A 27,916-nucleotide genomic window follows, 5' to 3' on the forward strand; every position below is an offset into this window, starting at 1 on the left:
AACCCTTCGCGCACACAGCATCAATGACCGTTTTCAGATGCACCAGCTATGATGAAAGGCCTCCCTAGAAACAACCGGATGTAGTTCTATTGAATGTGAAGGAGGAACCTCCATCAAACATATGTTTCTGTATTCATGGTTGTGCTAGTAATTAAGCTAGTAATTAATTAATTTTGAGTAATTAATAGAAAGCTTTTTACTGACATGTCTGTGTTCAGAAAACCTTCCTAACATTTTGCTGTTGAGGCTGTAATTGTCTGTGTAGCATTGGACGGCTGCAGCAAACGAGCACACTTCCACCATAAGGAAGATTTTCAAGCAAATACCAAGGTAGTATGGGTTGATCTCTAAAGTTGAATCGCAAGCTCATTTTTCAACCAAGGTTTTGTAAAAGAACTTGACAGGTGGGACCATATATCAGATTATATTCTAATTAAATTAGTTTGATAAATATGTGAGCAAAACCATTTTAGAAATATAGTTCCTTCACCAGAGGGCAGTGACAAGTTATTTCTTTAGCTGTTAAAGGATCTTGTCTAGAACATTTCTTGCATGCAACATTTTTAAGGGGAACCGATGAAAATAAAACCAAGAAACCCCACCTGGTGTGCGTGCGCATTCGGATCAAACAAGCCCGATGCTGAGCTCCTACAATGCAAAGCATGCGCTGTGAGTTCGCCAATATAACAAAGAAGTGGTTCACATTGAACAGTGGTGCTCTCGAAGGACATTGGCAAAGACATTTTTTTAACAATTAAGTCTCTCACGCGGCCTTTAAAAGATTTAAAGCAGCTTGCGTAATGTTCTTGTCTGATGTCCCTGCAGTAGAACGTGAACCTTGATGAAGGTGTGAGGACTGAAACGTTGAGATAACAAAGTACGTTTAAATGGACGGCTGGTTTCTTTTAATTCAGGGTTTTTTGATCCGTTGCACCTTTTCAGATTACTTTATGGCAGAACGTTTGACATTCAGACCTTAAAGGGACCTTTCTAGAAAGTTTATGTTTCTCGGTTGTTTAAAGAAAAGGAACATCCCAGTAAGTCCTTATTGGCTTTGCACAACTTTTTACGTTTTAGTGAAACAGACCAGTATGATTTTGTAAATCCAATATGAAAAAAGTGAAAAATGAAGCACACTTCTAGAAGACACTGGAGAATTTTCATCTTCCAACACATCCAACCTGATCATTTTATTAGTCATTAAGCATGTTTAATTCCCCTATTTACTAACCTGTTGATCAATGTGCAATTTTCATTTAAAACCATCCTGCTCAGGTGTGAGCTGGTCGATATCTATCCTACCGCCTCGCGTCAGCGGCCCTTTTTCTGTGTCCTTTCACTTGCAAGCAGCAGTTCAAGCTGTGTTTTCCCTCATCAGCTGATGTGCGATTGAATAGAATCCCAACAGCCCGTCTCTCAAGCGAATCACACTTTAGAGATGTGAGGGCCAGCCGCAGCAGAGGAGCTTTAAACCTTCACCTTAATCTCTGTTAGGCAAAGTGGGACGTATAGAATATATACAGAAAAGGGTGTTGAAAAAAAGAAAAGGCCAATCCCAGGAGCGTTTCGTACTCTCGTATCCTCTCTGGAAGATAGCATCTCGGGCCCTGTGGACACGTGGCCCCCGAATGCACCTGGTTCTCTGCTGCGCTGCGTCGTCCTCGCACACAAAACACAAACCTCTTTCAAAAACTGTGGTCAGTGTCTGTCAATTCACTTAAAATCTAACAACAAAAAAAGCGAGACACAGCCAGCCCCCCCCCCCCCCCCCCCTCCAAAAGGCTGTTCTCTTGTTGTCTTTGATATAAAACATACAAACCGGAGATGCATTCTCATTGAGCATCCATAGAAAAAACAAACTGAACTGAAAGACAAAAATCACTTCAGTTCAGCCCGGTGGCTTCTCCGAAACAACCACAGCACCGATAGAAAGTCTTCCGTTAGCGTTTACAGTCCTCGAATCTCATTGTCCATGATTGTCAATTCATGCATCTTCATCAAGCCATTCAGCAGTCGGGAGGTACATACATGATATGCCTATCAACCAAGCTACATCAACACAACGTTAACGGGCTAAATTGTCTGAAAGAAAATATTTTTCAATGGTTTTTCAGTCGTTAGTGTAGATTGATTGCAAGAGACCGCCTCCCCTCGCCCATACACGCGTTCACTCGGCCAGCGGCGCGCACACGAGGCTGTTGTACCTCAAGAGCTGAATGCGTTCAAAGTAGTCGTCGGTCAGGAAGTTCCTCTGCGAGGTCACCAGGTTGCCCTTCTGACTGAAGAGGCGCTGCACGGGGGCCGTGGACGGCAGCGTGGTGTTGTACTTTAAAAAAAGCTGCTTCACCCTGGGGAAGTCCTGTAGGCACTCCAGGCTCTTCCCCGTCCCTTCGATGTACTTGCGGATCTCCTCCGTCACCCCCCGCTGCTGGATCTGGACGGTGGGCTTGGCCGAGCCGTAGCTGAAGAAGTCGTCCTCGGACTCGATGGTGGACACGTTGCGGCTGGTGTTTGCCTCGGGGATGTTGCCGGGGTCCATCTGGGACGCCTCGGTGGCCAGCAGGGCGCACATCTCCTCCCGGTCCGAGGCCGCCATCCACCACAGGCGAAACTGCGGCGTGGTTGCCGTCGCGATTTTGGCCTCCGTGCTGGCGAACAGCTCCTGGAACCTCACGTCGATGGCCACCACGATGGCGCCGATGACGTCGCCGAAGTAGTTGGCCGAGTCCTTCTGCTCGTTGAGCTTGTTCTTCAGGCTGAGCACGGTCGGGATGACCAGGCCCAGGTAGCACTTCTGCTCCGCCTGGAAGAGTTCGAGCGCAAAGGCGAGCGGGTGAAACACGGTCACGTACTCTTTGAGGAAGGCCATCTCCTCCGCCTGCAGGCGCACGACCTCCAGGCGGGCGCACAGCTCCGTCAGCTCCCGCTCGGAGAGGGAGACGATCTTCTGCACGGCGCAGTACTCCACATTCCAGCGGATGACGGCGGGCACGACCAGGGCCATCTTCCCGATCTCCTCCGCCGCGTCCATGCCCACCTGGAGGTGGTGGCATTTGCTCCACAGCGAGTACACTTTGGCCATGGTGCTGTAGTGCAACTGGCACATGGGCCCCTGCGACACCGCCTGCCAGAAGTCCTCGGTGACGATCTGCTCCAGGGTGTGCGAGGCGCAGCGCTGCACGGTGGGCAGGAAGAGCAGCATGTCCTGCTCCGGCTCGCCCTCCAGGACGGCGCCCACGTTCTCGTAGAAGCCGATGTCGTCGTCGCTCTCCGGGCCGTCCACCGCGAACTCCTTGAAGGCGCTGACGAAGGGGCTGCCGTTGTCGGTGACCGTGGTCTGCACCTTGCTGTCGATGTTGTACGCCACGTGGATGTCGTGTATCCGCCCGGCGATGGTGTCGTGCGTGATGCGGCCCTGCAGCCGCGCGAACCCCAGGGCGGCGGACTTCCTCTCCAGGGAGTGCCTGTCGATCCAGTGGCAGGTCATGCCGAAGAAGCTCCTGTTGTTGGCCGTCCAGATGTCGGCCGTGGTGCACACGTACTGGATGCCGCCGAGTTTCGCCATGAGCTCCTCCCGCATCCTGGAGAAACCCTGGTCCACCTTTGTGAACAAGGTCACCCTGTCCATGGACTTCAGCCCCTCAGTTAAGCCCGAAATCAGCTTCCTGAAGCCGGGCTGCTCCAGCACGTAAAACGACTGGCAGTCCTCCACGATGAAGTTGAAAATCAGCTCGTCGATCTTCGCCTGGGTCATGCATTTGGAGATGATTTCCGCTTTCAGCTTCTTGAGCTGGCAGTGCCGGCTCTCCTCGCCGTTGTGCTCCTCTTTCTTCCTCCCCCTCTTGACATCAGGCCTGGCTTCACAGCCCAAGTGGGTCCTCTGCAGGACGAAACGCCCCCCGCAGGGGTTCATGTTAGTTGTTGGGAGGTGTGCAGTTTGTGCGTTCTGAGTTCCCATTAGTTTGTAAACTTGACATGCAAAAAACAGAATTCTGTTTTCTAAAATGATTGCTTTTTTTTCTTCCTAGTATAACATTTTTTTAAAAGCCTCTAGCGCCACGAGTTGGTCATCAACATGCGGCTGCAATGTAACGTCATTTAACACAAGGTATTCATTCATTGCCTCTTTCACACGTAAACATTACAGCCACGGGAAGCCACAACTAAGGACTACCGCGCGTTACTTACGTCTAAATGCTTCTTTAGGTTTGACGTGGAGGTTTTCGACGTGGACAGCAGATTAACCCTCGGCAGACATAGATTACACTGGACGATGATATTCTTCCCTTGATCTGCCTTGTACGTGAAATGGTGGCGATAACGCCAAGTATGCATGGCCGATTTGGTCTCGCCGCTGCTGTCATGGGGATCGCCATCCATTTCGGACATTGTCTCGACTGTTTTCGACGTCTTGAAATAGAATAAAAGTATCGTAATCCAATTTAGTAATCGTGATTACACGTAAAGTAACGATGGCGGCAGAGAAATCCTCATGAAAAAGGGGGCCGGCCTTTGTTCAGATGTGGCCCAGTAAACGAACGAGGAGGAGACACCTACGTCACACTTCGGTGACGCGCATGCGCATCGAGAGTCTGCGAGCACCATTGAGAGTATGGCGACGGTGGAGCGAGGACCCGGATGATCCAGCCATGACGTCACTGTCGTCTCCTTGTGACTTTTTTTTTTTTTACTCGAGTTCACGGAGTACTTTTACCAGCGTTTCCCTTTTTCTCTCGCTGTGGCGAGTTGGCGCCACCGGCCGGTCAGCGGAGGAGCAGGTTTAAATTGACACATTAAATCAAAACCACTCAGTCAATATAAAATTTTAAAAAAAAAATGGAAATAAAAATGAAATGGTGCTTTTATCAGCGATCTCAAGAAACGGCCGTAGAAGAAAAAAATATAATAACTCAACTGTCACATTTTTTATGTGGCTGGTTTAACAGGCGTATTCTTTCACTACATACACACATTGCAGCCGACAGTTCTCAAACTCCTATATTATAAATATCTTTATAGTGTATAACGTGAGAATGGACTACATGCCTATTTAGTCAAATAGTATGAAACAAACCCAAGCAATGGATGGTGATTTTAAGAATATTTGACTCGGTAAATAAACATTTTTGCAGAAAATAACATGTGTAGCATGTGTAGATGTCTGAAATGGAATGATACCAATATCCAATAAGGGAAACCTTACATCTGGCTCAAAGTTGAATTTAGCATGCCACTAATCAGGTTGGCATGCAAGCTGTTTTCTTTTTGCATGTTCATTAAAACAATTAGTCCACCACATGTTCACATGCATACGCAGCGGAGGGAAGAACGTTAATCATTTAACATTATTATTTTGTTTTGCTTTTCCATAGTGAGACACACCTTACTCGCCTTTCTCTCTAATCTATCATATTGCCTTTCAGCATCCTTTCCTTGCATGATCTTGGGAAATCAGATCAACCTGAGTGATTTACGGTGTTCCATGTGGTAACACGAGCTCACCAAACCAAATTGTTTTATAATGCTCTGTTCTACAAGGGGTTGGTTGTTTGGCATGCACCACAGGACCTTTCAAAACCTCTCATTATGTATCCCTCCGACCCACATCCACGTGGCAGCTTGGCCCCTGCAGAGTTTCCAAATGTCTCAGTCGAGACAAATTCACATTTTGTCAAATATTCCACCAATGCATTTGATATTAAATTCCAAATTGTATTGTTACATGGACTTTTGGCTCCTTCCTTAATCAACAGCACCTCCATTGGTCAGATTTGGTGAGGGTGGGGTCTCACTTTAGAGCCACTGACGTGTAGATTTTAGACAGCGGCACAGTCCGTGTCGGAAGCGGAGAAAAGACTTTTGAGACAGATAAAGATAAAGAGGGGGAAATGGACAAACGAAGTGCTCTCAATTGATCAGTTGCGCGCTTCAAACCATCATGGACTCTCTGGATAAGGTTCTCTCACAGTCACAGCTGTAACTAGTTGTTTTTGAGCATCAGGTGAGCGTTTCAGACAGTACTCCAGCTTGCTCTTTCACCGGGCTCAACTTTTTCCGAGGAGAAGAACAGAGAGATCGGACGCACCCCAAACCTGAAAGTATGACCGAAGCCTCCGCGTCCTGACGCGCTCCGGCGAGCGCATGCCGGACCCGTGAGAGTGTGGACGAGCATGAAGCGCCATGGGTTGGTGTGAGCGCGGGGTTCAAACCCTGCTGGCCACCGTGGGGGCTTTTGCTGCCTTCAGCTTGATGACCATCGCCATCGGCACGGACTACTGGCTCTATTCACGGGCGTACATCTGCAACAGCACCAATGCCACCACAGACGAGACCCAGTCACAGCTCAAAACCAAAAAGGGCGATCTCACCCACTCTGGGCTGTGGAGAATCTGCTGCATTGAAGGTAAGTCGGCTCTTACTCTCACACTTTGGCTCTTCACGGTAATTAAACATATATACAGTACTGCAAGTTTCCATTTTATGTCCGTTCAAATTCTCTTTTCTGTCTTTTACAAGGTGGAGTCTTTCAATGCTCCTTGCGCGCAAAAAGACGCATACCCTTTACGCAGGGAAAATATCTCAATCGGGCAGGAAAAATAATCAACACGTGGAGCAACTTTCAGAGGTTGTATGTCAGATGGAGAAAAGCTTCAATAAGCACTTAACTCCAATGCAGGAGGAGATAAACAAGCGGCCAGTCTCCCACAAAACGCTCAACTCCAGCTCCCGGCCAACTGTTACATCGCAATGTTCAATAAGCCCACACAATAAAACCGGCTGTGTTACAGTCTGCGAGGCGATGCCAAGCCGGCGCGTCTCAACCCATTCACATTAAATATGGTGCCTGGCAGGAAAAGTGGTGCTTTTTTGTCCACTTTCATTTATGTCTTTGTATCCGTCGCTGTTGCTTGGCAACATCCGTGAAATTGCTATGGAAACATGCACGGCAATATAAAAATAGATGATCGCGTCATGTCCAAGCAAGTATAAAATACATTTTTAACCGAACTTGAAGTGAACATCCACATTGCATTTGCATTTGCTTCTCGTTGGAAAGTGTTTTTGAAACCATTTTACGCATTTGATGTTTGGAGAGGTGTGCCTACAGTTACGTCATACCTTCAGAGTCAGTCGGCCACCCCTCGACTCCGACAGGATGCTTTTCTTCATTTCACGATGCGCCCATGGATGAAAACATGAATGAATTACAGCGAAGAAATAACGACTCACGTTTCTTCAACAATTGGTTTAGAGAAGTTTTGAACCAGTTTTGAGCCAAGCCGGCGAAATGTAACCCCAAGACCCCGTAAAACCTTTTTGTTATGCCTCGAAAATAGAGATCGTGCCACTAAGTGGCTGTGATGTGAAACTCTATCTGTATGAACAGGATTTTGTCTTGAGAACACAGAAAGCATTTGCCCGTAGCTCCAGAAACACAGAGAAATGTACATTAAGGAGGAAGTATCCACATCGCTGTGTGAAACGTGACACTCTGACTTCTGTTTCTGGAGCATTGTTGCAGCCAGCATCTTCTCACAGCAGATGGAAACAGAAACGTTTGTTCTTTCATGCATCTTTTGTTTACTCACAGCTTTTGTTATTATTATTATCTGTGTCTGGACTTTATCTGTTTTGCCTGACAGTATCATGCTTTACCTTTTGCAGAAGTCTGTTTAAATCTCAGGTTTCTTTCAGTATATTCTGTGCATTTTTCCTCCTTCATTCCCTGTCTGGCTTAATGTCATCAGGCCCCACATACAGGGAGCAGTCATCAATGATTAAACAGCGGCTGCTTGTCCTGGGGGGGGGAAGATGGATGCTTTAGACCCGGGAGGCACATCCCGGAGAGCCCTGCTTAGCTGATAGCCCCGACTTCAATGTGAACACACTGCACAGTGAAATAATATAATACCTACATCCTCTAAGACCCCCAAACAAATTAAAATACAATAAATGCCAGCCAACGATAATGTCAAGGGTGATTTCCCATCAGTACGTTGCACTTCTAGATTAATGACACAAGAGACTTGTGTTTTGAATCCATAATTTGCACAATCAAAGGCCAGTCTGTCATATAAATCCCTCCTGTGCTAATAGTTGTGCCTCTGCTTAAAAATACACGGTGACTCTGTTGTCATGGAGACTCCAAAGTATAGTGGAGAAAACAAGGCAAGAAGATGAAACCCCCCGCAAACACACACACACACACACACACACACACACACACACACACACACACACACAGACACACACAAAGCAACACACACCCCATCCGGTCGTGTTGGCGAAGCCCACTGGGTTTATCGACGGGGACGAGTCTGTGTCTGTCACATCTTCTGGGGAAAACCTCTCCACGTTTTTTTTTGGGGGGGGGGTTGTGGGGACAGATTGCGGCGACAACGCGTCTTTCTCTCAGCGACAGCTCGCCGCTGTATCAGACGTATAGCAGCCGCTCAGCAGCACCCTTTAATGAGTGTGTTGTTGTGATTCTAGTCGCCCTGCGTGCTCAGCAGGCGTCGGCCGCTCTCCCGAGGGGCCTCCGTGACATTTAAGGAGCGGGCGGGAGCACATTGCGCGAGGCTCCATTGCTGTGAGGTCAGCGCTATGACCTTCGCTTTGTGCAATTCCAAACATCTGTTTATTTTGAATTTGTTTGTTTGCCCACGTGCACGTTGTGATACCGGCATCGATTGCGCGAGTCTGTATCGCACCGGAAGCTCGTTCCTCGTAGTGTGACTTGGGTAAATTAAACTAATTGTGAGGATGAGCAACAATCCAATTAGCAGGTACATATTTACGGTAAACACGCCGACTTGCGATGAGTTGGTGTGCGTGGCGAGGCACGGGGCGCGGTGGACGTGGAGGGTTGAAGTGGGAGGTTCACTCCGTCATTCCCACTGTGCTCCACCAGTCTGTAATTAAACAACCGAGGAGCTGAGCGGGGGCACGAATCAGCCAGCAGGCCCCCACTTCCACGCCGTCGCCCTCCCCTCTGCTCGCTGTGCGCTCTCTCCCCATCTCTTTTCAGACTGCTCCTTCTTCCTCATCTTTCTTTTATCAGCTTCATTCCACTTTTATTATCGAAGCTCATGAATATTCTCAATCTCCCTCCCCCCTTTTCATTTTGTATGCCTTTAATGTGTTTTTTTTATTGAATTATATGTCAATAGATATTCGCAAAAAGGGAACCTTTTGGCAAAACTGTTCCATTTTGGGAAACACACAAATTTTGCTTTCTTGTCCAAAGGGACGGTCCATACCACTCTAATTACAAAGCTCCTGTTTGCAGTCATTTAGCTTAGCTTAGCATGACAATGCTGGTAGACAGATGTGGTTACCTTCAAGCTGTCCTCCCCATCTGCAGTCTTTGTCCTCAGCTGTAGGCTTCCTGCTGCTTGTGGTAGCTTTACATTTACTGGAAACACTGTTGTAAAGAGATTATTCCTCATTCTTCATTGCTCTCAAACCCCTTAACCATCCACCTCCCCCTGGGAACATTTTCTTTGCAAAACTCAAAGTAAATTAATTGAATGTCTTGGGACTGGTTCTGAAATTGCGAAAAAAAAAACACTTGAGAGTTGTTTTGGATTGATTACATTTATTTGCAACAGGGATATATCCCCTGGCGTTGTATCACTATATATCCCTACAAAAATGTAATTTCTGTTATACATTATTGTTAAGAGACACTGTCCTCCTTGTTTTAAGACAATAGGTTTCAATCATATGGAAAATATTGAGTGCGGTGCAAACATGGCGGGGGAGGAAAATGCAGGAGAGCCGTGACACAAGCAGACCTGCGTTTGACAAAATCGCTGCCTGCTGACAGATTAATAAACCGTCCAACTTGGTCTGAAATTTGGAGTGGCTTTTGTACTCCATTCTGGAATTCCCTGGTCCCAAAGTATTAATTGCATGTGTCAATTTAGTGACTCGTCTGTGCCTTCGATGTCAAGCCCTAGTAGCAATGCTGTCATCCGTTTAGTGCTGACGTTCTCCGCCAAGCATCGAGGAAAAGAACTCAGCAGAACGTCGCACGGGCTGCTCGTGTTTCGCTGTAGATCTTTTATGTGAAGCTGAAAGTCTCCCACTGTAATCTGCACAGTTCTGCAGAAATACAGTATTCATATCACTTTCGATTAGCTTTCTCGTCAATATATTCGCAGAGCTACTGGGGCTTGTAAACTGAAACGGTGGGGGTCATGTGACACACTGAGCTCGTCGTCACGGTTGGGAGTTCAGACAATGCTATTGGTGTATTCCAAGGAGACAACTCCCATATTGGCAGTGCTAATTCAAAAATAATGAAGACGTACATCTTCCAGTTGCCTGTGGCATCGCAGCTGCTCCCACTACACATTGTGCGTGCGTGTTGTCAAAATGCTCACATGTGTTTGTTTAGGGGGTCATAAACTGTCGAGGGTGATTGGGGCTTGTCAAGGCGTTGAGATTGTTTATGTAAATGTGATGATCAAGCCTTAAGGGATGATGGGTTGCCATGGAGAAGATGCCCAGCAGGCATCCAGCCAGGTCCAAGGAACCCTTTACTTCCCATGTCACGTGTTGACTGTGTAAGATTGATAATCAATTTGTCCCACCACAGTCGGCAACCAATTAGTGGATCGCCGGCTTTTTGTACAAATCGCTCTGTCTCTATATTGTCCTTTTAGTTTTTTTTTTATAGACTTTACATCACACAAATCTCCGTCATACTTTTTACCGCACAACATTTGAAAACACATTTTGTCCTTTTATCACTCTCGCCGTGTCCATTGGTGCGCCGCTCCGTCTGATTCCCCCTTTGATGTGGCCTCCCATATCTTTATTGCATCCCCACCATTCCTCTGCCCACTGCGCTTTTGTTGTTTCATTTCCTTTTACCTTCGTCCCGCGCTGAGTCTCCGCCCCCCCGTCCTCCCATCCCCCTCCTCGCTCGTCAGTATTCATTCTTTGAGCTGGAAACTGTCACTCATAAATCACAAGCCTCGAAGGCCTCTGCTGATAATCAGATTACCAAGCCGCTGCGTTGTATTTCTACCATTTTTCATCACACACACGCACGCACACACTCAAACACAGGAGACCTGACCGAGGCGTCAGGCAGGCTGGGGTCTGGTCATTGGGTGCAAGTCCAAATTAATAGCATCCTGTGTTCAGACTGAAAAATGTATTTTTCAGCTACACGCTCTGGTGCTGCAGCTCATTCGGTGTTTTCGGTATCTTCACGGTTCTTGATCCAACCAAAAGAGCCAGATGTTTTTTTTTTCTTTCTTCACAGGACTTTTTCACATCGCTGCGTAAAATACCACGGATCTTTTTTCGATCAGCCACCAGACGCAGAAACTTGTGCTCCAATTCCCACCGACTGATTTGACGCTAATTAATTTGATGTCCCTTATTAAGCAGCGGACCTAGTTAATGGAAACAAGCTCGCCGATAAAAGCTGATGCACAGACGACGATGTACTGTTGACCCTTAGAAATAGAGTTGACAGGTGTCTGTCGGCAGAAAGCACAGTCCCTTAATTGAATGGTTGACATTAGGTCGGCTCTAATCTCTGCGGCCCGTTGGGCTTTTAGGGATAAAAAGTGACTTTCTATGTTCGGCCTGTTGACTGTTCGCTAAACTCCTCGCTCTTTCTCCCAAGCAGTGGTTGTCCAATCGTCGCGTGTTCCTTAACGTGAGGCAATGTGCATGGCGCTCGAGTGAGAGAGACACTTTTCATTTATCGAGTGTGGAGGGGGGTTTCCTCTCTTTTCATCACTCCCAAAACCGGCAACGCAACGTAAGAAATTATTTAAAAATGTGTCTGCCCAACCCGGGCACCCTTTGTCTGGCTTTCATTACCATCGTTCATGAACAGCACGTGCACTTTGAAAATAATAGGTTGAAGCAGCCAAACAGGGTCACCCGAATGAAGCCGTGTTTTTCCACCATTTTCATTGTCTGCCGTGTTCTGATCTGTATCACTCTGCATTCACCCCCTTTATAGTCTGTCTTTAGTACCATTTCTTTTTTGTTCCCGGATTGTTTCGGTCATCAGTTTTTCTGCTTTTTGGTTCAAACATTTCTTTTGCTGTGTGAGAACCGTGCATAGCAACAGTAACCATAGCCAATGGTTCCCTGTCTGTCACCTTCTCTGAGATGCAAACAAAAGCGGTGAGGTCATTCTCCCCCAAACGGTGAAAGAGCCAAAAAGCCACCGCTGCACTGAACACATCCATTAACCCCCAACCTCTGTCTCTAGACAAGGTGTTTTTTTATTATCCTTCTCACTTACAGCTACATGCTTCTCTCTCCGTCTCCTCTCCGCTCTCTGCATTAAGAGCTTCCTCCACACGGCCTTCTTCTTTTCCAAATTGGCTTCTTGTTCCCTCCGCCACTCAACCATCCACCTCAGCTGGATATGGACGCGCGCCACCAGCCACCAAATCCCGCAGGGCAACGCAATCACAATCCCGCCACCGGATAAGCTGATCCCCCGAAAAACACGCACCCCTCCTCACGCCGGCTTTCTTCCTACAATATGAGGCGCACTGAGCCGTGATCTTTAGCATGCGGGATTCCCGGCGGAGAGCGGGAGCTACGAACAACAATCCGCGTCTGGTCACCGGTGTAGTTTTCTTCGATTGTTGAAAAGCATGCAGAGGTGCATGAGTTCATCCAAAGGAAAATGTTTTGTTGGAGTGCTACATTCAACAAACGCTAGGAAAGGTTCTGTATAATGAGGGTACAAACACTGGTACGAACACGTCATTACTTTTCAGTTGTCATATTTACAGTTCTATAAATAACCCTGTCAGACTACGGTGTTAAGTTAAAGTAAGCAGCAGTGTGAAGTCAGGAAAAATAACCGTAATTGGCCGAGATTCAGCGACCTGGAACGACCTGCCTGAGGAAATAAGACTTTCTGAGTCTGAGCTTGTTGTTGTTATTTAATTTGTCTCGCGGAGAAGCACTTAAGTGCTCCATTATAATCTTAATCTTATCGTATGATCTTCTTCCGATAACTGATTTCCCGTCACTTCATCTTTCATTAGAGACTAGAGCATGAAGGCGTCTTGTTGCATTAGACGGGTTGCCAGGTGTCTCTGTCTGACTCATCCTTTAACCAAACGAAACCACCTGCAGAATCCTGCATGGATTCACATCAAAAGTCAATCCCCCGAGTATCAAATAAATCTGCACCTTCAGCTTGCCCCAAAAGAACATCAATTCCAATATTCCAGTTTCCTGTTTGTTGTATGAGCAGTCCTCCAACACATCACATGCTGCGAGTCAGACCTTTTATAGCATCTCGGGGACTGTTTTTCATCTCTAACATGGAGACTCCCTTTTCTGTTTTGCAGGAATCAATCAAGGCAGCTGTTACAGAATCAACCATTTCCCCGATGACAACGACTATGACACAGACAGCTCTGAATACTTGCTGCGTGAGTCCTCTTTGTCTGCTCTTTATCTTTCCTTTAATTTTAAGAGCATGCAGAAAGTCCCCTTTCCTTCAGCGTCTTTTTCTTCCTCGACAGCAAATACTTTTTTATACAGAGATCGATCAAACGCAGGAGGAAGGCTTTCAGTGAGACAGACTTTGAACAGGTTCAGGGCTGCCGGGTTCAAAGCATAAATGATGAAATAGATCGATCAGAGCTCCACAAAATGAAAATCATTTCGAGATTTTCTTTTAAAAAAAATTCCACAAACTCTTTTTGTTGAATTGAATTTTGTTGAATTTTGATCTCTCTGAATTGCTTCCCAATCTAATCCAATGGGTGATGGATTGATTCATTAACTATCCATCTTTCGTCAACCAGTCCCTTGACTGTCATATATTGCTTAATGAATTGTGTCAAAAACGTTTTACCAAGTTATTAATCATGTCACGTCCTTCCCCCGTCGCCCCTGCAGGTATAGTCCGGGCCTCCAGCGTGTTCCCCATCCTCAGCACCGTCCTGCTGATGCTTGGCGGGTTGTGCGTCGGCGTGGGCCGAGTCTACAACAAGACCAACAACGTCCTGCTCAGCGCCGGCATTCTCTTTGTGGCTGCAGGTGAGTCTCGCTCCCAGCGATTGTTTGAGAGTTCGTCAGGTTTCATAATGAAAAGAAAAAAGGCGGCTTCATCTGGCGCCTGTGATAACGTTTGGCACTCCGTCAAAGTCGATGCAATCATGCAGATGAACTTCATCCCCCAACGATAAAGGTCGAGATCTCCATTCATCACTCGCAGGTGATGAGGACCAGTGTTGTTTAAGGCTCTCGGTGGTGATGACGTTTTTAGATTCTAGATTACTGGTTGTAACATTTTCCCTTTTTGTCTTTTATTTCTCCCCCCGCCATCAATTCTGCGTGTTTCTGTTTCTCAGGTCTGAGCAACATCATTGGCATCATCGTCTACATCTCCAGCAATGCCGGAGACCCCAGTGACAAGCGTGACGACGACCGCAAGTACACCTACGCGTACGGCTGGTCCTTCTACTTTGGCGCCCTCTCCTTCATCGTGGCCGAAACGGTCGCCGTCCTCGCCATCAACATCTACATCGAGAAGAACAAGGAAGTCCGCTGGAGGGCGCGGCGCGAGTTCATCCGCTCGCTCTCCTCCTCCTCCCCGTACTCCAGGATACCCAGCTTCCGGTACCGCCGGCGGACCAGCTCCCACTCGACGGAGGCGTCGCGGGAGAACTCGCCGGTGGCCGGACTGAAGGGGATGCCGTCGTCCGGCGGGCCCCTGGACGAGCTGTCCATGTACGCCTTGGCGAGGGACAGCGGGGCGGAGAACGCGTACAGCCCCGAGCACGAGGCGGCCGCCGAGTTCCTCCAGGTGCACAACTGTTTCCCCAGCGACTCGAAGGACGGGGGGAATCGCAGGACCACGCCGGTGTGAGGGCCGCGGGGCCGGGGTCCTCCTGCAGGCGGAGGAACGCGAAGCGATGAGCGCGGGCTGATCTGTTGGAGATTTTGGAAGAGACTGGCTTTTTTGAAAGGGCCTGGAAGGAGGAGAGAGAGGACGCTCAGCTGGACGAAAGATGAGCCAGTTAACAAGACCTGAGAACCATTTATCTACTTTTAGAAATCATCAAAGCAGATCTTTGCATCTGCTGGAGCTGATTGACAGTTCTGTGTGGAGTGGTCACTAAACATTGTGGGCGGGACATGTTGAGATGCGCCAATCAGTATAAATCAACCTGAAAAAGATTGATCAAGGTGCTAGATGAAATGTACTATTCAACTTGAAAGTGTTCCATTTGTATGTATGTAGATAAACTGTCACCCCAAGTTTTTGTTGGATTCCCAAAACCAGTTTGGTCTTGCCTTATACTCTAATCAAAGGTTTATAAGAGACAACTGTCCCTCTCTCTGTATCTCTGATGTACGGCCTTTACAACAAACTCCATCTGAGTGTAGTTTAGGAGTCATTGTTCAACGGTTGACTTGCTGAGTTGTGATGTATTGAGCGTCCAGTGTTTGTTGTTGGTACGTACGAGTCGACCCTCAAAACTCTCTCGCCGCCTCATCGTTATTCTTCTCTGACGTTTGTCAGTCGAAACTTGTCTGCTCTCCCAGCCGAGCACTTTTTTTCAATGGCCCCCCCCCTTTTCCTTTGCATCCATGTCAGCCGGCCGTCCTTTTGTCACAGCGCACCTGATTGGTGTGTGTGTTCCCCTCACGACGGACGGGCAGCTGACCAAGAGGGGACGCTGCTCGGAACTGTGAAAACGCTACAGGTCAGGACTTCTTTTTGCTCCGAAAGAAAAAACGTCCTCAGCGCTCGATCGGATGAGGGATCACAGCCGTCTCTCCGTCGCCGAGTCCACCCGGCTGTTTCCTCCCGCTGGACCCGGACAGATGCAGGGGGAGCTGTCTGCGACCGCATCCGTAAAGATGTGAGGGGTGTGTGTGTGTGTGTGTGTGTGTGTGTGTGTGTCTGTGTGTACTGTCGTCCTGCTTGTCTGTCACTGCTTTTTCTTTTAGTTCTCTCAGGAAATACTGTCTCGTTCTTGCTGGTTGGACACTATTGAGCCCCCTCCCTAATTTGTGACAGTGCTGGGAAATGGACCAGGGATGAAAATAAACCTTGTGAAAAAGATTTGAGAAAAGAAAATGCCATAATTGTATTTATTTGTTTGCTTGAGCTGGTGTGTGTGTGTGTGTGATTGTCAGTCTCAGGGCTATTCAGTCGGTTATGGTTTTGCAAACGAACTTACTCAAACACAGGCGTATTTGATTGTATTTAGTGTGCTTGAAATCCCATTGGACAAAAACCTTCATATCCTCGGCTAAGCTCATGTAACACAAAGCCACCAACGTGATCCGTTCCAACACTTTCAAAGTACAATTTGGTGAAAAAAAACCCCAAATGTATTTGTTTGTAATGTCAAGTTGTATATAAAAGTACAAAAATAACATTGAATGTGCAACACAGCATTCAAAGCGTTTTACTGAACAAATGTCTCAAACATATTCAGGCAAACACACACTGTTTAAGGTCAATGTATTGAATGTTCTGTGAGGTGAAGTATAGTGAGTATCTGTAGGAAACAAAGCTATATTTCCCATGTGTAAGCACAGCCGTACTTTACATTGTGTGCTTTTTTCTATTCAAGGCTTACTATCGTTGTGAAGTAAGCAAACTCTCAATATTTCTTCCAAGGAATTAGCGATAAACTAATTTGCTGACTTGTACACCAAAAGAAATCCACAGAAAAGACTTGTTCTAGCGATTAAAAAATGATTCCATTTCTGGTTTCAAGAACATCCCTCCTGTCAAAGTGTTTTCTTTTAGTATTGGATAGGAGAGTGCCTTTGTTTTTTTATTTTATTCAAAATTTCCTGTATTTTCTGCTTTTATTGTAACAATGATTTTCTTTTTTTTTGGTTGCAACCCAAGAAATACTGTAAATAGATAAATAAACTATATCAGGATTATCTGTTGTTCTCTAGTGGGTCTTTCTTTTAAACAATACTACCGCGATGCCAGCGGGTCTGTGACATCATACTGTGACTTGTTGATGTTTTCCGAGTTTAATATTTACAATGTTAAATTTAGATGTAGTCTGTTTTTGCAGTTATTTGGTCGGATATTGGTAAAAAACTGAATTTCATTAGATGTTCGTCCAAAATGTCTGGAAAAAAATCCTTCGAATCCATCCAATATTTTGTAATATATGTGTCAGTATATAAGAGAATACTGATACAGCTATACAGTAACTGTATAGAAACCCATGTGAATGAAGGTATTCATCTCAGAAAAGCTTGATTTCCATTGAAAACCTTTGATTACAGCGAGTCATTCGGATTTCTTTGGCTGACCTTCTCTGTCCTGAATGTACTGTTGCATAAGACTGAGTCATTGTCCTCTTTGAATGAGCCATTAGCCTCCTCAGTCTCAGAGTCTCTGTGTTGTAAATCAGTCAATAAATCATTCAGCAATCGTGTCGATGGCAGCACTTTTAAATCAAAGTGTTAATATGCCGTCACTGTGGTTCAGAAACCGATGCAGATTGCAGAGCCGATCCAATCAGAAATAATCAAACCTACCTATTTTTTTTCTCTCAAGGCAGTGTATGTCACTGCTTTGTCAAAGGTTTTGTTTGGCAAATAAAACTATGAACCTGCAAGGAAAATCTGAATATTACCAACTGCATATTTTCATTGCACAGCTGAAAAAGCTCTGAATTCAGAGAACCCTCTATTTAAAGTAATAAAATGCTTTGACTTATAAAAAAAAACATCTACATCCGCTTTTCTGATATGTGTAATTATGCTGGTGGGATTTCAATTTAGTTTGCTGTTTATCTAGCAAGGGAAATTATGTTTCGATAGTAAAATTTGATGTTGCAATTAAACCGCCACATCGGCCCTTTCTAATTTCCACCTAATTAATTTTTTCCTCAGTTCGGGCTCATTAACTCTCACTGTCATCGGCCGACCTCGGCTTCCTGTTGATCGATGGCCACGGCTTCAGGTCGAATGAGCGAGGAAGGCGTCATGTGTGGCAACCGACGCCGCTGTTTCAGAAACAATTTTTAACACGGACCCTTCGTGGCCTCGGGACAATCTAATTTAGCTTGAGTAATGCGGCCTGTCATTAGCAGACGAATATGTAGGCAGGTCCCTCTGCGCAGTCCATTTCGTAGTGGGTAAAATTAGCCAACTGTTAAGGTTGTTTAATAAAAAACCTCAGATAGTAAAGCTGGAATCTGATCACCGAGGCTTTTAGAAGTGACTTTGTCTAAACGCTATATCATTCATTTTTCATTTTCTGTTTCTCGTCCCTGCTGCGAACATGCATGGTGGATGACAGTCATCCGCGTCGCCGGCTGTTGCCGGGATACCTCCTCAGTGGCGAGGTGTTTGGTCCCCGGGGGGGCCGCGAGCAGATGAAGCAGGTCAGAGGGGTCACCGACAGACACTGTTATTACACACCCGGAGACGTGCTGCGGCTCTCACTGCCGGCCTCCTCTGGGGGGGAAAGAGGCCGTTTTGTTTGCGAACGCTTCCAGGTGGAACATGATAATGAACACAAATGTCTCTTCCTTCTCCTCGAGCAACACTGTGGTATTGAATTTCTTTTCTTTCTTTTTTTTTTTTTTTTGATGCAGCGCGTGAGATGATTTCTCTTTTATGATGAATTTCCCGGTTCAGTTTGCGACTAAAGGGAGCACTTTGGTCTCACCTCATATACACTTTCTAAAAAAGTGTGGTGCATCAGACAGGCTGTGTTCCTCTCTCGCTCCTTACCGCCTGTTCTTGCTGTTCATGGCTTCCCGTTTACTGTGTTAAAACCCAGGGCTCTGTGGGTGTTTTCAGGGCTGAAAATGGGCCAGAATCCTTACTGAAGTGGGGCAGCGGTTTATAAAAAGCACGCTAATTTACTCAAGTCTTTCACAGGGAAGAGGTTGATTGTGCCTTTGAGAGGTATCAGGTTATTAGTGTTTTTTTTTCAAACTGTGTTTTTTAGTGAAGGCCTTCTTAAACGTGTGTGTGTGTGTCTAGTCAATGTCGTTAAACAACTTACAAAATTGAATGTCAAATTTTATAACTCCGATGCCGAAGCCCTTTTTCTGTCTTTCTAGATCAGAAATCTAGATCAACTGTTGGCACCAAGTGGGACCGCTGCCTCACGCCTCAACTGCTGATTGGCTGAGTAATTAGATCAGCTCATTCAGATGACAACTAATAGAGGACCCCCCTCCCCTCCCCCTGTCTAGGAGTCCCCCCTGACACACAGCGCCAGAGACCATTCAGCTGCAAACAGACTGAATAAGACTAATAAAACTGAATAAAACCATCTGATGAATGACAGATACGTAACGGCAGAATTTGAATAGCAGTCAAAACATCAAACCTCTTTTAGGAGTTTTAGAAACTGGCACACGCTCGCAATCAATCGACTTTTAAATGAAAGCGTCTGATCGTGACCCGACTCTCGACGACGTCAGAATGGTGGCTCAAAAGGTGCGAAAGGTGTAAACAAACCCGCCGGACATCTTCATCCCGCGGCCCGAATGGCCTCAGCTCACGGAAGGCAACCTGGGAGGGAGAGGAAGCGAGGAGAGAGCTAGAAACTAGGGCGCTGTTATCTGGCCCCATTTCAACAACCACAAGGCACAAGGCACAGAAAGAGAAAGAACGAGGTGTGGACAGGAGAGCGGGAGAGAGGAGAGATCATCTCGAGTGGCGTCTAGCTGCACACAACGAGGATCTAAAGACAAATAAGACAACCTTTGACTGTCCTACACACCCCATACGGCTACGCACCCTTCATCTACACACACACACGTCGAGCAGCAACATGTTTGAGGAGCAGGTGACCAGGGTGAAGATCACGTCCGTGGTGATCTTGGTGGGAATGTCGTCCATGCTGGCGGCGGTGGTGACGGACCATTGGGCGGTGCTCAGCCCCCGGGTGGAGAAGCTGAATGCGACCTGCGAGGCCGCCCACTTTGGCCTTTGGAGGCTCTGCAAGAAGAGCATCTTCATCGTCGAGGAAGACCCCGACGGCAAAGGCTGCGGCCCCATCAGCCTACCTGGAGGTAAAGAGTCCTTTGTTCCCTACTGTTGGTGGAGGAAAACCTCCCGTCCGGAAGTCGTTGCGGTGCCGCCCTCACGGTCCGCGTTGTGATGTATTTTGGCACATATTCTTTTAGCAAATTTAAATTTGCATGTCAAAGGTCAGACTAAAACAGCAGAACCAATGAACTTAGCCGCTGAATGTTCTGTCTGCTAACGTACATTATTAGATGCTTTTTCCATAAGTCTTGGTATATTAAAGCCTCAGGGTATTTTATGAACCTGTTGGTGGGTTTAAAGAGGCACCCGTAAGGGGTTTGGAGCGTGTGTGTCTGTACATATGAGCGATATAATCCAACACTGTGTAACAGTTTTTATGGCCGGCTTCTCATCATCATTCCATCATTGCGTTCCACAAGTCCAAGTCTCTAAAGAGGCTACCAATCAGGCGCAGGCGAGCAGCAGAAGTCAGGGAGTCAATGGAGGAGCTTTGCAGCTTTACATGAATCTACTCTCCCAGGGTGGATGAGAAAATAAAATCAATTTTACCTCAGAGAGGAAGTGTTGCTTCATCACACACTCGACAGCCATGTACATGCTAGAATGTATAAGCTATTAAACTTAACCATGTCTTCTTCAGCATGGCTCAACATGTCAATGCGGATCAGATATTGGCTTCTTCAAAGGGTGTTTTCCGATAAACATGTTAGGTGGGAGAGGCCGTTTGGTCTTTTTTTGGTCATTTTTGCTTAATATTGCGTAACGTGATAAAAAAAAGAGTGCAAAAAACATTTGATCTTTTATTTAAAAAGTGTGCATAGCCTTTGCGCTTTAATTACCAGTCCCGTCTGAACCGATCCGGCCCGCCGGCCTCTGGCTGCGTGCGCGTGCCTCGCAGCCTAAAGCAGAGATTTCTCTCCGCATCTCTCATCGACTGAGCCTCTGGCTCCAGCACCTCAGGATCAGCACGGGCCTAATGAAGTCTGTCTTCCCGCTCCGGCTCGTGAGTTAAAGCACACCTGGGAGACTCGGGAGAGATGAGGGGAGCTGGTGAAGAAAACACAAGTCTGCGTAGGTGAACGAGAGCACCTCCATGGTAACCACAGGAGGTGGGGGAGGTGATGCTGTATTAGGATGCTAAAGGGAGGGCGGAGAGGCTGACAGATGAGGCTTTTTTCCCCTTTGAACAAGACTCCAGCTGTATTGTATCAGTTATAACCCCCCATGACCTGACCGATGTCTGTCAGGGTGTCTGCAAAGAAAAGGACAATAAAACTGCGTTAACGCTGCATGCAGAGGTGGCTGGCCAAAAGCACCACACCCGCCTTACTTTAGATGCTTCCAAAAGTTAGTATGCGTCGGATATTTAGCACATAAGAAAAGCATAACGTGAAAAGGAGAAAACACCTGAGTCGATCAAGAGTGTTCCTTAACAGAAAACATTCTTGATGAACGTTACACCCAAATAAAGCAGCAGTGATTTGATCTGACAACAGACATTTGCGTTTTGCAACAGAGGGAGAATGAGTTACTCATGAGACTGTTTTTCAAATAGGCACAATTACATTGCGTTAGTGGAGGGTTTACATAACAGCGGCAGCAAAGCAGTGAACCCGAATGACTTTTGAAATGAGCTTCCCACTAAAAGAAGCGATCATGACCGCGTGGATGCTGTGAAAAATCAAAACAAAACCTTTACGGATTGCGTGGCGCTGCAAATTAAAAGCACATATTGGGTTTTTATGGGCATGTGTGTGTGTGTGTTCCTACACATACGTGCTGAAAGAAGGAGAGATGCTTGTTATCAGGGATGTTTTTAAAGCTTCCAACCGGAACGGTTATCTTCAAATAAATCTCCCCTCCTGCTTCTTCCAGTGACACAATGCTGGTGTCCCAAATTCGTACTCCCAGAGGCCCAGATTTCACCTTGAGCCAAAGCGTCCACTTTCTACACGCCCAGTCACTTCTCCTCACTAATCTGCCAGCTCTGGGTGCAGAGCCCAAGCTGCGGAGGTGTAGTGCTCATTTGGCATGCCGAAAACATGCAGAATGTCCAGTATTTTAATGAATCACTCCACATTATGTAAATGTGAGAAACATAAAGGGAACAAAATTCAGAATTCAGCATCGACTACAGTATGATACGCCTGGATGGCGTTTGTGGCGGCTTAGATGTCGAAAGACTAGCTTTACTTTTTGGATTTCACAATAAAAGTCAGGCATGGATACTCACGAGAACATTGGCGGCCTGCTGCTGAGAGAAAGTTTCACTCCCAGCATCTCCTACGCTGAAATGTGGAAAAGTGCACCCCGTTTATATTAAAAAACACAAGATCACTGGGTGCTTTAACTGTGGAACTTATTTCAACACATTTTCATTTGCTCCGCAGCACCACATGGACTGAAACTGCTCGTTGCTGCTCTGATCGTATTTATATTCGGCTCACATGTTCCCAGTTAAAAATCTAAAGAGCTGTTTTAAGATGTGTATTTTTTTAACCTCACAGAGCTGCAAACTTTTCAAAAAACCTAGGAGTGAGATTTTGGTGGCTCAAATATCAGGGAATTGGAATTAATTTGGCGTTGTAGCCAACTGGGAAGTTATTAGCCACTCAAATACCAGCACTGCCCATCCTATTCACATTGACCCAGAATTAGTCAATCATTTTGCGTGGCTATAGGAAAAGAACAGCCCCCCGCCCCTGCATCGCCTAAAAAAAAATCTTCTCGAATACTCCTTCAAATCAAAAGGAGGCTATTTTCAATACTAAATGTGAAAATAGGTAAACACGTCAAAGTACTTTCAGGAGAACAATAGTGAAAGGACAAGGACAACCACAAGAAACCAGACAGAATACAGGACAGAATTGAGAGACAGGTTTAATGACGAAAAGGTAAAGGAGAAGCTCAGAGGAGGCTGGCGGTCGAAAGAGGCAAAATCAAAATGACAGGCGGTACCTCACTGTAATCGCTCTCCCACGCCTGGAACTAAATCTCCCAATTAGCCTGACTGCAAGGTCAATGATGCGCACGCAGATGTCCTCCTCCTCCTCAGCCAATGTCTTTACCGGGTTTAACCTTTTGTGGGATGTTTTCTTCATTACATTTAGTACAACATGAGAGAGTGTAGTTGACTGGGGTTGTTTTTTTTTCCAACTTACTGGCCCAGCACACCGAGGTGGTGGCAAAACACATGTTGCCATGGTGAAAAAAAGGAGAGGTTTGTTTTCCTGACCACCCATTTTAGAGATTATTTGAGCCCTTCCTGTAGATTGTAAAGAAGTCTATAAGAAAGTGAACCTACATCTCAGGTGATTTATCCCTGATAAACAAGAGTTTCTGTGCATCACCTTGTGACGCAAAAGACAACACATTGGGATCAAGCACATAACTGAGCTCAGGCTTTTGCAGCTTGCTTTGAACACACCAAAGGTCTCGCTGTTACTGAATATTATCTGCTCACGACTGTCTGTGCTGTGAGCAGATAATATTCTCCATAGAAACTGGAGTAGATCATATAACTACACCCAATCACACGTTGGCTTAGATTAGTTTAGCCCCAGAGGTAAATGCAGCTAATGAGTGAAAACCAATGAAAAAAATAATATATTTACATATTTCCAAGTTGCTCTGTGACCCCGCCTCTGATTCTTCTGACTGCTCACCAGTGCATCCCCTCAATCACACACACACACACACACACACACACACACACACACACACACACACACAGACATGCATGAGCACACTCCTCTCAATTTGCCTTAGTAAACAGACCTGAAACTGCCTGTTGCTAGGTTACCTCTAGCGATTATTTCTCGTCCTGTTTAACAAACAGCTCATCTGTTTCCTGGTGCACATAGACACACACTCACACACACTCACAAATATAATTTGCACACACATACAGACACCAACACATCTGCTTTATGGGTTTAATCTCAGCTAAATTTGTGGAGCAGAGGGAAGACGGGACTCTCCCTTGACCTTTGCACCCCCCCCCCCCCCTCCCCCCTTCTCAGCCCAGCTTTATTAAAGATTGTGGTCAAAGAACTAAAACATTTACAAATAGGAGCTGCAACAGTTGGTTGTATGTTGAATCACACATGAAACTGTCTGTCCCTCTTTCTCCCTCTAAGTGCAAAGTGTCCTGTCCTTGCATCCACCCTGGTAAAGTGTTCTTGGACTGGATGGGCGGATAAACGTTGGCTCCACAATATTGTATTATTATTTTTTGTGAGGTAATAAGTTAGGTTTGTAAATGCAGCTAGTTAAATATGCTATTTCATTTAGTGAACGTCAAGTTGGACTAATAATCTCTTACTTTTTTATGTTTCATTAATAAATGTGTGTCTGATGGCTTTCTTGTTGAACCCGTAGAGAGATTTAGCTTTCAGTCAAGGTCAAATTGGCATTGAAAACACACTGGACTATAAACACAACCTGAACCACCTTCTCTGTACTCCCTCCCCCTCCCCCGTCCTCCCCCCTCCCTATGTCCGCCCCTCTTCTTACTTTGCAGCTGAAAACTGTTCCTACTTCAAACACTTCACCTCGGGGGAAGAAGCCGAAGTTTTTGAAGTCAAGACCCAGAAAGGTGGGAGCCGCCTCACAAGGGCACGATGCAACACATCTGGATTTGTCAGACCCTGTTAAAGGAAGGCGGACAGGCATCTTCAAAGATCACTGTAAACAAAAATTATGGCTTTTGTTAAAATTATACCAAAAACAATTGACGATTTCCATCGAGCATGAAGAGACTTTGACACACACACACACACACACATGCCCCAAGACCAACACTCCTCAAACAGACTTATGAGATGTATGTGTAAGGCTATTTACTTGTGTGATACTCCACAGTTGGGGTGCTGAGGATTACATCCATCACAGCTGAGTGTTAGCGAGAGGTAAACACTAGATTGTGTTCATGTGGAATCAGACAGGAGGGGAGGCGGACGGGAGGAGGAGAGAGGTGCTCTCATCATCTTATTACCAGCCCGCAGCCTCTTATCGGTCATGCAAAAATTGCAATGTTGCCATTTAGGATGAAAGACATTTTTTAAATGTTGTTTTTTAAAGTGAGGCTAATTTAAGGGCCGATTATTTGTGTGTTGAAATGATGAAATGATTCTGCAGTGACTTTGCCGTCCGTATCTCCATCATGCGATCTCTCTTGCCTCCTCGCTGTCTTCTCCCTCCCTCTCGGCCTCCTCTCGCTGTCTCCTTTCGTCCCCTTTCCTCTTTTTGGTTTCTCTCCTCAGAGTACAATATCTCAGCAGCAGCCATCGCCATCTTCAGCCTGTTCTTCATGTTCCTCGGCACCCTCTGTGTCGTCCTGTCTTTTGGGAAGGGGCGGGACTACCTGCTGCGGCCCGCTGGGATGTTTTTCGCCTTCGCAGGTCAGACGGCGTGGCCGACTCTTTCGTTCCCCCTTGTGTTCTTGTCTCTCTTGTTGCCGCTCTACTTGAAACAAGGTGTGTCAGTGTCGTCGCCTCAGCTAATTAAACAGAGTTGAAGGCGCTGGTTTCTCATTCAAATATGTTAGGAGGTGTAGCTCTGTCAGATTAAACTCCCATCTGGCAGCATTTGTATTGACAATGTTGCAAAAAGTTCAAACACATATATATTTTTTTACATCAATGTGAGTGAAGCTTCTGCTTTCAGCAACAACTCATCCTTTTTTCCTGTTTTCCGGCACGCAGGCCTTTGCATCATCATTTCCGTCGAAGTCATACGGCAGTCGGTCAAGCGGATGATTGACAGCGATGAGACCATCTGGATCGAATACTACTACTCCTGGTCCTTTACCTGCGCCTGCGCCTCCTTCTTCCTGCTAATCCTCAGTGGAGGCGCCCTGCTCCTCATCTCCATGCCCCACATGCCACGTAACCCCTGGGAGACTTGCATGGACGCGGAACCCGACACCTTAGAGTAGCCAACTGGATAGACAAAAATACAAGTAGCTTTGCACTTTAATAGAACAGCCTGTACCCTTACTGCGAGCATTTACACACGTTTCCAACCTTCCATGTCCTTTTATTTTAAATTGTCTAAAATATTATAACTAACTTGGAGAGTTTTGTGACACCGACCACAGGGAAGTTCCAGCTTTCTTCACAGGAGATAACAGTTACAAGTGGGGAGTTCGATGAGGCTTTATTGGTGGGTTCAAAAGCCGAGGAATGATTCATCATTAGTCATCCGTCGAGCGGCACCTTTTTTATAACAAGAATTCACGAAACTCGCAGTATCATTTTTATAAAGTCCATATGTCATTTTTTGCGTTGACGCTTGTCATGTAATAATGAAACTCATTTATTATTTCCGTGGGGATGTAAGGAGAATATCAACAAATGTAACTAAATATGTTCTGAAATAAAGTACATACCATCGCTTCAAGTGGTTTTCTGATGGATTTTGATACTGTAGTGAATAAATTGCTCTCGGTGGATGCTTGGAAGTCAGGAAAATCTTGAAAAGTGGCACATTTAAGGGTTTGATAATCCTGTTCAAATATGTTCTGAACATTTGAACTGTCCAACTGAAGTTATGTCCTTCACTCACATGAAATTAGAATGGTTTTGAGATTATTATGTATAGTAGATACAGTATATTTATACGGGACTTGTCCAGAATAAAACATTTTAACTACAGTGCAACAACAAGTAGGTCTGACATGATCAGACCTAAAGACTTGAATCAAATCTGATACAAAAGACCAGGCAAGATGAAAATGGCACACTAAAATAGATAAAGACGCTGTCACGCTTTGCTTAGAATGAAGTAGAGAGTCATCATAACAATCCACAGTCACTGCAGCAGCTTCTTCTTTCGTTCAAGGACTCACAATCAATCATCCCACTAATTGCCTCGAGAGAAATCACACGCCTGAGACTCCCTCGTTCCCGTCACTGTGTCCAGCTAAATACCAGTAACCTCGGGACAAAGCATTACTTCCAGAACTAGCGGCATTTCCCGATATGTTGGATAACCTGCTTTTACCTTGTAACAGTCAAACAAAGGTAAAGTATTGAGAAAAAGAGTGAGTGAGTGAACAACATTTATTTCCGGGTGCATATTTTTTTTCCTGGCCCAGTAAGCTCCCGCTTCAGCTTTGCAAATAATCATGTATGTAGCATGATACAAACAGAACAAAAAGCCAGCTGAATACAGTATGAAGCTAAGATGGGCTTATTGAGCATGAAATACATCTTGAGCATCCTCAGAGAATTTCTTTAAAGGAATATAAATGACACAAATTATGTTTTCATTAAAGCATGCAAGAAAAATGCTATCAGAAACAAAAACAACACATTTTCTTTTAAGTAGCTTTCTTAGTTCTATGAATTTTCAATTTATCATCTTTTTAATAAAAAAGCACACATCTCCAGACAGCAGTCCTTTTCCTTGCGTAGCTTTGCCACAAAACAACCATCTGCTTCAAACATGATATTTTTTCTCTCTGGCCCTGAAGTCATTCAGCTCGTGCAGGTGCAGTGAAATAATTAAAGTTACCTAAATTACGCTGTTTCAAAGGAGAGCGTTCATCAATTACATTCACTCTGAGCTCCATTTCCATTTGTCTGCAATTGCAAAAGTAACCTTGTAGTGGTACATTTAAAAAAACAAAAACAATATGTGGGTGAGTGTGTCTTTCTCAAAAGAACAGAAAAAACATAAAGGTTAGAGGTGCATTTTAATATTAGTATCAATCTTCGTGCAGGTTTTTCAAGATGGTTATATGGTCTCTTACCAATATTGATGCATAATATCTATATATGTATGTGAAGAGAGAAAGAGAGAGAGTAAAATGATGTACATCCATTCAGTCTTTTCTTGACTGAGAATTTCCCCACCCTGGTCTCACCGCACACACTCGCACACTCGAGACACTTCGGTCTGGGAA

At 45.6% G+C, this 27,916-nt stretch overlaps 3 protein-coding genes across 3 annotated transcripts; 2 read left to right on the plus strand and 1 right to left on the minus strand.

Moving 5' to 3' along the window:
* Positions 1-1,157: 1,157 nt before the first annotated feature.
* On the minus strand, positions 1,158-4,586 carry zbedx (zinc finger BED-type containing X). The gene is made up of 2 exons (XM_040190733.2): positions 4,189-4,586; positions 1,158-3,880 (listed from the first exon to the last, which is right to left on the minus strand). Exons 1-2 carry the CDS (start codon positions 4,387-4,389, stop codon positions 2,168-2,170), a joined length of 1,914 nt encoding a protein of 637 aa, XP_040046667.2. The 5' UTR covers positions 4,390-4,586; the 3' UTR covers positions 1,158-2,167.
* A 1,192-nt stretch (positions 4,587-5,778) lies between these two features.
* On the plus strand, positions 5,779-16,922 carry cacng4b (calcium channel, voltage-dependent, gamma subunit 4b). Its single transcript, XM_040190734.2, has 4 exons — positions 5,779-6,403; positions 13,350-13,433; positions 13,906-14,046; positions 14,361-16,922. The coding sequence occupies exons 1-4, from the start codon at positions 6,181-6,183 to the stop codon at positions 14,876-14,878; spliced, it is 966 nt and encodes a 321-aa protein (XP_040046668.1). The 5' UTR covers positions 5,779-6,180; the 3' UTR covers positions 14,879-16,922.
* Positions 16,923-18,562: 1,640 nt separating this feature from the next.
* On the plus strand, positions 18,563-26,405 carry LOC120828480 (voltage-dependent calcium channel gamma-1 subunit). The gene is made up of 4 exons (XM_040192081.2): positions 18,563-20,030; positions 24,530-24,604; positions 25,272-25,409; positions 25,713-26,405. The coding sequence occupies exons 1-4, from the start codon at positions 19,790-19,792 to the stop codon at positions 25,943-25,945; spliced, it is 687 nt and encodes a 228-aa protein (XP_040048015.1). The 5' UTR covers positions 18,563-19,789; the 3' UTR covers positions 25,946-26,405.
* Positions 26,406-27,916: the final 1,511 nt, after the last annotated feature.

Source organism: Gasterosteus aculeatus, chromosome 11 (assembly GCF_964276395.1).
Source record: "Gasterosteus aculeatus chromosome 11, fGasAcu3.hap1.1, whole genome shotgun sequence".
NCBI lineage: Eukaryota > Metazoa > Chordata > Actinopteri > Perciformes > Gasterosteidae > Gasterosteus > Gasterosteus aculeatus.

Excerpts from the sequence above, each read along its gene's own strand:
- zbedx (XM_040190733.2), bottom strand. The coding sequence starts at position 4,389 with ATGTCCGAAATGGATGGCGATCCCCATGACAGCAGCGGCGAGACCAAA. Across the intron at positions 3,881-4,188 it reads ACCTAAAGAAGCATTTAGAC|AGGACCCACTTGGGCTGTGA; the intron begins GTAAGTAACGCG and ends TTCGTCCTGCAG.
- cacng4b (XM_040190734.2), top strand. The coding sequence starts at position 6,181 with ATGGGTTGGTGTGAGCGCGGGGTTCAAACCCTGCTGGCCACCGTGGGG. Across the intron at positions 6,404-13,349 it reads GAGAATCTGCTGCATTGAAG|GAATCAATCAAGGCAGCTGT; the intron begins GTAAGTCGGCTC and ends TCTGTTTTGCAG. Across the intron at positions 14,047-14,360 it reads CATTCTCTTTGTGGCTGCAG|GTCTGAGCAACATCATTGGC; the intron begins GTGAGTCTCGCT and ends TCTGTTTCTCAG.
- LOC120828480 (XM_040192081.2), top strand. The coding sequence starts at position 19,790 with ATGTTTGAGGAGCAGGTGACCAGGGTGAAGATCACGTCCGTGGTGATC. Across the intron at positions 24,605-25,271 it reads TGAAGTCAAGACCCAGAAAG|AGTACAATATCTCAGCAGCA; the intron begins GTGGGAGCCGCC and ends TTCTCTCCTCAG. Across the intron at positions 25,410-25,712 it reads GATGTTTTTCGCCTTCGCAG|GCCTTTGCATCATCATTTCC; the intron begins GTCAGACGGCGT and ends TCCGGCACGCAG.